The sequence below is a fragment of the Thunnus albacares genome, chromosome 14, assembly GCF_914725855.1.
Source record: "Thunnus albacares chromosome 14, fThuAlb1.1, whole genome shotgun sequence".
Classification (NCBI taxonomy): domain Eukaryota; kingdom Metazoa; phylum Chordata; class Actinopteri; order Scombriformes; family Scombridae; genus Thunnus; species Thunnus albacares.
This window is the reverse complement of record NC_058119.1, coordinates 15,504,341-15,514,606: the sequence shown is the minus strand read 5'-3', so window position 1 is coordinate 15,514,606 and position 10,266 is coordinate 15,504,341. Positions and strand designations below refer to the sequence as shown.

Here is a 10,266-nt window from a genome sequence, read left to right as displayed (position 1 = left end):
CAGAGTTCAAGCAAAAAGCAAAGCTGTCTAATTTCAGTTCCTTAAAGAGGGAGATACAGTGTTTTTATATGCAACAGCTAGCTAGAAAAATTGTCTTTTGCACTTGACTCATTGTACCAAATGAAAATAGTTGATGTTGTTTGACGAAGTTAAAACACTGAATGCTTATTTCCAGGTCAGAGCAGTGAGTTATTGTGTGCTTGGTCTTTGTTGTTGCTTTGTTACAGCAGACAGTTTGAGCTTCTCTGATCAAATCCAAACACGTGGTTGTCCAGTGTGGTTACATAGTGATGATGATGTTGTAACTGAGGAAGTATCAGCTAAATTTATCCCAGCGTCGTCTGTCTGGATTATGTAAAAATAAGTATATTTTTCATGGATATATTTACATATATATATATATATATATATATATATATATATATATATATATATATGGTGCACAATATATCACAATATATGGAGCGCATATGCATAAGGGATTTTAGAGTGTGAAACGTCAAGGTGTGCCTCTGTTAGTGAATCCACCAGATGACCCCACATATGCATGGGAAAACAATGTTGTCAGCTGCTCGTGTTACAGAGGTGTGTAAGTTATTACAAATGAGCGAGTGCTCGTCTTGCTTTAGGGCTAATGAGTTGTCAGATTTGAGGAGCGTTGTTCCTCGAGTCGGATAAAACTCGATGCAGTAAACACAGTCACAGAATACCAAGTATGGCTCAATATGTGTGTGAAGTGTTTTGTTTATGTTGGTTGGAAAAAAAAAAAAAAGGATTTATATCCTCAACAGTAACAGTAAGATTGTACAGGTCATGTTTTTACTTTCATTTCATCTCTTTCAAGCATCTGTAGCATCATTGGAGTCTGTGTTTCAGGAATCTGAAGTTGTGCAGTCGTTCATTTAAAGTGAATTGATTGTTAAGGGACTGTAGCAACTGCACAACTATCACATTTATCAATCAGCTCCTCTACAGACAGACTGCATTTATATGTGACCCTACAATTGAAGGGTTTTATTCCAAAGTGCTGATTCATGTTGGGATATTCCACACTTTAAAATCATAACTCCTTTTATCTTTAAAGGTTTATGAGAAAATTACATAACTTCAACTGTGCTGACATGCCAGCAGTCCGCATGTGAGTGTGGATGTCTACGTCTTATCTTTAAATGATGAATATCTCATTTTGGAATGCAACTCTTCTTCCAGCTGCTCTCCATAGTCTTTCATAGTTTCATGTAAACACTTAGTTTAACCCACTGACCAACGATCCAGCTAATTATCGGTCGAGGGTGAATCATTTGTGTAAACAGACAGCTTTACCTACACTGAGACATGATCACATGCACTGCAGGACAGTGTTTTAGAGTTAGTATCACTACTATATTCTAATATTTGATATAAATATCAAATCTGTCATCAGTGCTGATTGTAATTATTATTCTGTGCTGTGTTTTTCTGCTGAGGGTGAAACTGCACTATATAACCTTTGCTGTGCTGCTGTAGGAGCTACTAGGATTTAAGTTGCTGTTTAAAAGGAGCAGACATATTAACAGCTGCTTTTTAAAGTGTATATTGAAGATTGTATTTGTTTATCCTGCTAAATAACGAACTTAGGTCATGTTACTGCTAATTAGAAGTTCATTCTGTGCTCCGCTCACAACCAACTAGTTTCTTCCGGTTTTTTTTTTCCTTTCTGGGTTTTTGCTTTTGGAATTACGGCGCAGAAGTGTCAAGAACAAAACTGGAGGGTTTCAGTCAGAATTTAAATGTAGTTGTAAACATTTATGTCAGCTTGTGACTGTACTGTACCACCGTAACACCCATAGATCTATCCAAAGATGAGACGGGTATGAATTGTACAGGGCTGAGGAGGAGAAGTGTGTAGCTTTTAAACTTTTCGTTCCAGCTTTATTTTATGGACTTTTTTTTTTTTTTTTTGCTTTTCTCATGCAAAAATATGTTTTTTATAGAAGTGGTCATTAATCAACAGCACACCAAATTTTTCAAGAATGTTACAAAACAAAGATAACAGATTAAATCATCTAAATAAATAAATTCCCAACATTTGTATTTGATTTTTTTTTTTTTTTTTTTGCAATATTTATTTCAATAAAATATCGACTCTACTCCACATAAAACCAGTGAATTTTGGCACACTGGTATATAAATTGTCTCAAGCATGCCATAAGAAAAAGTCACATCTTTGCATACTGAAGGCACAAATGTAAAGACAATCTGTGTCATTGTTACACTCCATGAATGTTTTGGTTACTTTATGTACATACAACTTACATACATGTAGTTCTGTCACTATTGGTGCAGTGTTCTCTCCCTTTATTTTGTATTGTGTTGAAATATATTTCCTTGATGTGAAATGTATTTTACTCAGAGCAATAGAATAAAAAATGTAATGTTAATGTCCAAACTTTGTCACTTCCGCTTGATTTTATTTAACATGCAGTATATTGTTAGTATTTTTTAAATGTCCTCACCCCTCTGCTCTCGATGAAAGGCTTAGCGTGCTTCTCTCACCACGCACTTTGTGATCTGATATGGCTAATTTATATAACAACCAGGAAACGTGGAGATCAGATAAAACAAACTTTCTCTAGAATGGTTACTTGGTCTGTTTTGACCACATACACACAGTGATTATCCCAACATGAACATAGAGATATGACTGTTATGTATCTATGTCTACATAAAATGTACGTCTTGAATATCCAGATGTCTGACAGAAAATTCCAACTTTGCATTATAGTTTTCAGTCATAGGATGTTAATATTGTGCTTCTGTAGCTGCAATAAATTCAGTTTGAATAATGGTCAGATGTATTTACTAGAAAAAATTCTGTTTTGAATCAAAACAGGTGTTTTGTTCATTTATTTTACTGTATATGTGGCGCTACTGGAAAACAACTACACAAGACTTGATGAATTATCCACTGTACTGCTAATAAACATAAAGGAAAAGGGAGCGGATATACAATTGTATGCAAAAGTTTGGCCAACCCTTGTCAAATAACATATTTTGGTGATATTTTAATTGAAAAGATGTAAACACAGCCTCTCTAGGATATGGAAAAACACAATATTTTCAGCAAACAATAGTGCATATTTTTATGTCATAAATTGAACAAAAATTTTTAAAAAAAATTAATTAAAAAAAACAATGTGGCATTTGCAAAAGTTTGAGCACCAAGTCTCAGATTCTTTTTACAAGGTCTCAGACCTTAATGCGGAAATGTCAACTGGCGCCAGTTTTAAAGCTTTACAAATACTCTTCAACCCTTGTGTGAACACTCAGCAACCACAGGTTCCTCTAAGCAGCCGTGTAAGACCCTGAAAATAAAATTTATTCCTCTGCACAATGCAGAGGAAGGATACAAGCTGCAAGATAGCAAAGTGTCAGCTTGCAGTTTCTACAGTGTGAAATGTAATTAAGAGATGGCAGTTTAGAGGAACTGAGGAGGTCAAGATGAGATCTGAAAACTCTCAGAGAGAACTGGTTGTATGCTGGTCAGAAAGGCAAAAAAAAAACAACCATTTGACTGCAAAAAACCTGCAGGAAGATTTAGCAGACTCAGTAGTGGTGGCGCACCGTACCACTGTGCAGCAATGTTTGCACAAACAAGACACGCAACTCATGGAAGAGTCAGTAGAAGAAAACCTTATCTGTGTCCTCATCATAAAATCCAATGTCAGAAGTATGCAACTATCATGCTTTGGGGTTGTGTTGCAGCCAGGAAACATTGCACAGGTGGAGGGAAGAATGGACTCCACTAAACAGCAACAAATTCTGGAAGTAAACATCACACCGTCTGAAAAAAAGCTGAAGCTTAAAATAGGATGGCCTCTACAACAGGAAAATGACCCTGAACATACCTAAAAATCCAGCATGGACTACCTCAAGAGACACAAGCTGAGGGTTTTCAAATGACCCTCACAGTCCTCTGACTTAAACATTACTGAAAATCTCTGGGTAGATCTTAAAAGAGCTGTGCATACAAGACAGCTCAAGAATATTGCAGAACTAGAAGCCTTTTGCAGGAAGGAACGGGAGAAAATCCAAAATACAAGAATTGAAAGACTTTTAACTGGCTACAAAAAGCATTTGCAAGCTGTGATACCTGCCAGAGGGGTGTTATTAAGCACTGATTATGTAGGGTGCCCAAACTTGCAAATGCCAAAAGTAACTATGCACTATTGTTTGATGAAAATATTTTTTTCTTTACCCTAGAGAGGCTGTTTTTACATCTAGCCAATTAAAAAAATTACCAAAATATGTTATTTGTCAAGGGGTGGCCAAACTTTTGCATACAACTGTATTATATAATATATATGATAACAGAAATAAGTAAGTACACTATTGCACCATACCTGCCTTTAATTAATAGGCGGGACCAAGATAGATTACTGTCTAATGATATAAATGCATGAAATACGTACAGGGTACAACTCAACAGATTGTTTGTTCCATGATGTTAATGTTTGATGCAGAGGCTAAAAACTATGTACTAGACAATCAGAATTGAGAATTCTTGGTGGTTATATTGTTTTTTTTTTTTTGCTGCTCTCCCTCAGAGTCAACCACCAACACATTTATAAATTGTGCATTATGAAAAAGAGCAATAACATACACAGGAAATCTTAAAAAAACAACACAGGAGCATAGTAAACATGTGGTGATGAGGTCTTTATTTATGTTGTGGGTGATTTTTATTCACTGCAGCTGCTATTCACACATACAGATACATACTCTCTCTATCTCTCTATCTCACACACACACACACACACATGCAAGCAACACCTGCTTCAGTCACCACGAACACGCCTCAACACGGTGACAGTTGGTGAATCTGTGCGTGTTTGAGCATCGAACCTGCTCCTCTCAGCTTTGAGTTTAGAGTCAAGTTGTCATTATCACACACACAGACCACACACACACACTTGTCGGCCATGTTGGAGGCAAGTTCAGGTGTCTGATCAGGAGAAAAGTTACACACAGGAACGTTATTAAAAATGTACCACGACTAGGTGTTTATAGAACTACACATGAAAGAGATATGGTTCACTGAAGGGCAGAAAATTTCAACGGACTTTAAATTGAATAATTTACATCAATGTACCTGAATGAAAACACTGCCTTTAGGTCCCTTAATATCCTTGTTTTAAATACCCGTCTCCAAAATACTAACTTTTAGGTGTCTGCAGAGGTAAAGCGGAAAAATTAGCGACAAATCCTGTAATGACATTGACTCTGTCCTGCATTTCCCAGCTCCATTTTCTTTACCAACAGATAGCTTAATGTGCAAAAGACAGAGGTATACTGTGATCATGCAAACAGACTTAAATGTCATTATAATATTGGTACAGCAGTGACAGGCGACAACTCAACATGTCATGTTAAGCATGGTAATTATTACTCGATTCTAGCTTTGATCTAAATAAGCTTGCCTGCTCTTGTCTATTGCTATTTTTTCTAGAAATTTAGTACCAAAAACAGCTTATTTCAGTGGCACAATTTTCTTGACAGCTTCTAAAACATCTGCAATCTCCACTTTATTGCCAAACTCCTTTTCACGGTGCTCCAGGAGAATCCCCTGCAAACCAGAACATGCCGTCAAAATACAGACAATGTTTTATGAAGCTCTACTGAACCGAATGTCAGTTTAGTCTAAGCGTTTTCTACGTTACCTGGTCTCCTGGTCCGATGACAAACACGCCCCCCAGGATGAAGCCCTCGCCGTTCATGTTACCCTGGTAACCGGACCTCCAGGCTCGCATGAAGTTCTGCCACACACCGAGGCGAATGAAGCCCAGACCCCCCATCTTCCTCTGCAGCGGGCCGTAGAAGCGTTTCTGCAATCACACAGTTAAATTTATTCGGCCTGATCAAGATTAAGACCAGAGCATGTTTGTGATTCTTATTAAAAATATACCACTTTTAGCAACTGATGAGCTATAGCCCATTCCCAATAAGAAAGACTATACAAACTGATGATAATTGCTTAGTTAACCAAGACCTGCTGGTGGCACTAGATGAAAGTTCAGGGAATCACTAAAGTCTTTAGAATTCAGCCTCTGGGCTTCATGAGCACCAAATATCATGGCAGTGCATCCAATAGTAGTCGAGACATTTCACTTAAAAGCCAAAAATGTCAACCTCACGGTGGGATGAGAGAAAAAGTCACCAAAGAGAGTAGGATTCGTCATCTAGAAACATGACATGACGCTGAGTGCTTATTCTATTCTGGGGTTGGACTATTCCTCTCAAAGTAACCACATCACTGGTAGATCTGATGCTTTCTACTACTGCTAACCTCTTCATCTATGTAGATGTCCCCGGCGAAGTGCGGTCTGAAGTCCTCGATCTCTGTGCCGATGTTCTCTTTCACCACAGCGACCAAAGGGACCCCGAGCTCTTCCAGCTGGGGCTTCAGAGAGGACAGCTCAGAGGCTTCCTAGAAAGAGAGAGAGAAAGATCACACCATCAAGGAAAATGCAACTCACACACACTGTTTCAGTTTCAACTCGGGAGTCATTCAGAAACATGTGCTATCACCTCTCTGCACAAAAATCATCCAGGTCGCCGCACAGCCATGACTACAGCCCCGTTCCTCTCCCACAGACTCTTCGCTTTGATGACCTTGCCATCTGCAGACAAAACAAGACGCAAATGTTTTTAATCTCCTAGGTAATATGTTCCTGATAAAGGGAAATCACAAGGTTTTTCATGAGTTTAAACTGATTAACATTGCTACAGGAAGTAATAAAGCCACATTTAGTAATGTGGAAGATAAATGCAGCCTTCAAATGTAGAACAAGATAAATGTTCATGGTTACATGGAACATCCACATCCTGAATATTACAAATAACAAACTCCAACTTAAAGTTCAGGCAAAGACCTTTACAATAATCTAATCTGTAATACCAGCAGATTTTAAAAAGCAGCTTTGCCTTAAATGCTACACAAAACCTCATTCACTACATGTACAATACATGCATACATGCAAACATGCAACCATGAAGAAAACTGCAACTGGCAGATTCTTGTTGTGACGTTAATTCTCTTCCTCGTGGGATTACTGTGAGCCAGTCTTAACACAAACAGGCTTATTGATGGGCTACATCATTTAACAGCCAATCAGAACGTCTTGCCAGATGATGTTTACGTACCGTCTACGGTGGAGTTCAGGTCAGCATCTCCAATATGTTCCAGCGATGCCATGGCAGCTTTCGGAAGACACAGATCAGTGTTCGCCAGGAAGATCCCTGCTAGGGCAGCTCCGACAGCACCCAGACCCAGCGACCACATCCCCATCCCAAACAGGTCCCCCTGCAGCCAGGACTCGGAGGACAACACTGCAGCACAAAAAAGGCCACACATGAGGAGGTGCAGCGGGTCACAACTCCAAAAATAATCACGACACAAAAAGATTATTTCCTTCGATAATATTGTCTTTGCAGTTTGCTTTCTTTTTCGTGCAGACTGACTGGTGTTTGCACGTTTCACAGAAAAGCACTGCCTTTCAGTCTTACACAAGAAGATCTCAAATCTCCCCAGGGAGACAAACAAGACCCAGCTCGCAAGCTCACGAGTGTGGTGCTTTTTTTTATCTCTATGGCCTCTTTTCAACTCTAGTCTAAACCTCATTTATGAGAATAAATAGTTTACGTGTTCACTGAGGTGATAGGATGCTATCCAACATGACAATATAACCACAGCTTGCTTTTTGACTGTGGCTGGTATGTTTCTCTATGACTCATAATGAGACAGAAAACTGCTGTTTGTGCAGTTTATTGAGCTTTCACTTGTACATTGTTGTTTTTTTTTTAGGAAATCTTGCACAGTAATGTAGGGCTGCAATAATTATTCTATTTATTATCGATTAAATCTGCCAATTATTTTAATAATTAAGTGTTTGCTCTGTAAAATGTCAGAAGATAGTGAAAAAAATGTCACTATCAATTTCCCAGAGCCTAAGGTGATGTCTGCCATCACTCCAAAATCCAAAGATATTCAGTTTCCCATCAAAGATGGCTAAGAAAACCAAAACATTTTCACAAATGAGAGGCTGAAAGCAATGCATGTTTGACATTTTTGCTTTAAAAAAAAAAAAGGCTTAAAATATATGATCAATCTATTTGCCAATTTACTTTCTGTCAATCAACTAATCAATTAATAGACTTATCTTTTCAGGTCTACTGTAATACAGTGTTTTGTTCGATGAATCAATCTGGTGCGTACAGAGTAAGAATTACAAGCGGTAACTCTTATCAAAAATGTTTGCAGTGCTTGAAAGATAAAATCAGTATTATTAAACGACTCATTTCTTTTGTCTGCTTTCATGACGCTCAGTGTGACACTCTGGAGTCGTTCCAGCACAATGTGGGTGAAAAGCAGGGAAACACGCATCACAAGCGCCGACTACAACATTGAATCTACAAGCTTGTAGTTTGGGTTATGACAGAGAACAGCCAACTGTGTAGGCAGTCAAATATGTCCTTGCCTGAAGCGGGTTTGTTTGGGTCGGGACTGGCTTTGGCTTTACTTTGGTGAAACTGAGCAGCCGGGGTTCTTAGAAACTGGGGGCCTGCTGCGATGGAGGGCTGGCTGCTCATGGTAGAGCTCCCCACAGAGAGGGCAGAGCAGCGTAGGGATAGTCTGCACCTCAAAGCTGCTGTCGAACACCTGGACAGAGCCAGCATCGTGACGGTGGGAAAAGTCTGACCCTCTCACTACACACACTGTCAAGATTTCACTGGAAGAAAGAAAGAAAAGGCTTTTCTGTGAAAGTTAAACCACCTGCCAAGACAATACAATCCACCTCTAACGCAAGCCTTACTTTTGAGGAGCATGCATTTGATTTCAGAGATTTAGGGGGAAAAAAAATCTTGGCATCTTACTTTCTTTGAACTGAGTACATTGCTAAAGGTACAGTAAATTACTTCCCACTCTGCAGAGTGTGCAATATCAAAATAGGCCTCATAAAAGCATGAAGTGCAGAATGCTCTTCATTTGCAAACAAACTTCCTATTCTTGCATCTTAAGCTCTCACTGCACATAAAATAAACTGAAAGCACAAAAATATGAGTCATAGGCTGCACAGAAATGTTCAAGCATTGTCAATTAAAAATGACCAGTGTTGCTGACATTAAACTGATTTAAAATATGAGAAGGATAAAATACAGTTAATCTATATAAACAAATGAAAAGTAAAAATGTCAAATACTAACTTGTCTCCATTTCCATAAAAAGCAAAGAAGTTCTTTCTCTCCTGAGATTTAGCTCGTCCAGTTTCAAAAGTAAATTACCAAATGTTTCTGAGTTCTGACACTTTACCAGAGGGAGGACAACAGGCAGATAAAATGATAAGAGCAGCAGCCAATGAGAGACAGACAACCACGTCACAAGGAAGTTAAGCTTGAATGTGTCTGCGGTGCAGCAGTGAGAACACCTGCCAACGCTGACGCTGTCAAATGTGTTGTAGAGTTGCCCAATACTTTGTAAACAGTGAACTCAGCCAGTAAATGAAGAGTTTTATTATATTAATTAGATGCTTGGACCATACTGGTGATGAGAAGTAACAAAGTACTTTGATTTAATGCTGCAATTAAGTACAGTTTTAAAGTACTTTTTTATCTTTCATATGATCAGCTCTTAAAATATGATGCAACTTAACATCCAGCAGTATAGCTGGACAATAGTTAATGTAACTTAATGTAAAGAAGGTGCATTTAGTTTTTCCTTTATCAAATACAACATTAAAATGTTGCTTACATGTTAATGCAGCAGTAATAATAACTGAATGATTTAATATATAATAATGTAACAATGACAGGAGCTATTCTGCCTACTTTTAATTTTAAAACTTACTGATAATACTTACTTTTACTTCAGAAAAAACTGTGAATGCATGGCTTTAACAGGTAACGGAGTGTTTTATATTATGGTTTTGCTAGTTTTATTTACATTTAGCATCTTATAACTTCTCCCACTGCTGTTAAGTTCATTTTTGAGGTGCTTTACTTATACAGTATTTCCATTTGATGCCACTTAATACTTCTACCAAACTACACTTTAGAGGGAAATATTGCACGTTTTTACTTCATTACATTTATTTCATATCCAGTTATCTTATGGTGAATTCTTTTAAAGTACATTTTGCTTATGATATTTCTGTACTTTTACTTCATACAAATAATGATGATAATACTTCTGTATTTTTTCTTGAGTCAATTTTAATCTCCAGCTGGTTA

General features: G+C 37.8%; 1 protein-coding gene and 1 long non-coding RNA gene across 4 annotated transcripts in view; both read right to left on the bottom strand.

Annotated features, from left to right (window-relative positions):
* Positions 1-750: 750 nt before the first annotated feature.
* The window catches only part of LOC122997088, a 21,069-nt gene continuing 11,553 nt past the window's right edge, over positions 751-10,266 (bottom strand). The window contains exon 3 of the long non-coding RNA XR_006407142.1: positions 751-1,413. This is a non-coding gene — a long non-coding RNA (uncharacterized LOC122997088). The remainder of the gene's footprint in view (positions 1,414-10,266) is intronic.
* Positions 4,680-10,266, bottom strand: part of LOC122997085 (peroxiredoxin-like 2A) — a 6,229-nt gene continuing 642 nt past the window's right edge. Inside the window, exons 1-7 of one of the 3 annotated variants that reach the window (XM_044373050.1) lie at positions 9,244-9,265; positions 8,517-8,768; positions 7,183-7,368; positions 6,568-6,659; positions 6,326-6,466; positions 5,700-5,864; positions 4,680-5,605 (exon numbers count right to left, since the gene is read on the bottom strand). In XM_044373050.1, the coding sequence (XP_044228985.1) occupies positions 5,510-5,605; positions 5,700-5,864; positions 6,326-6,466; positions 6,568-6,659; positions 7,183-7,368; positions 8,517-8,715 (879 nt within the window). In that variant the 5' untranslated portion in view covers positions 8,716-8,768; positions 9,244-9,265 and the 3' untranslated portion in view covers positions 4,680-5,509. Of the gene's footprint in view, positions 5,606-5,699; positions 5,865-6,325; positions 6,467-6,567; positions 6,660-7,182; positions 7,369-8,516; positions 8,769-9,243; positions 9,321-10,266 lie in introns of those variants that run through there. The other 2 variants (XM_044373051.1, XM_044373052.1) reach the window with 2 other exon arrangements.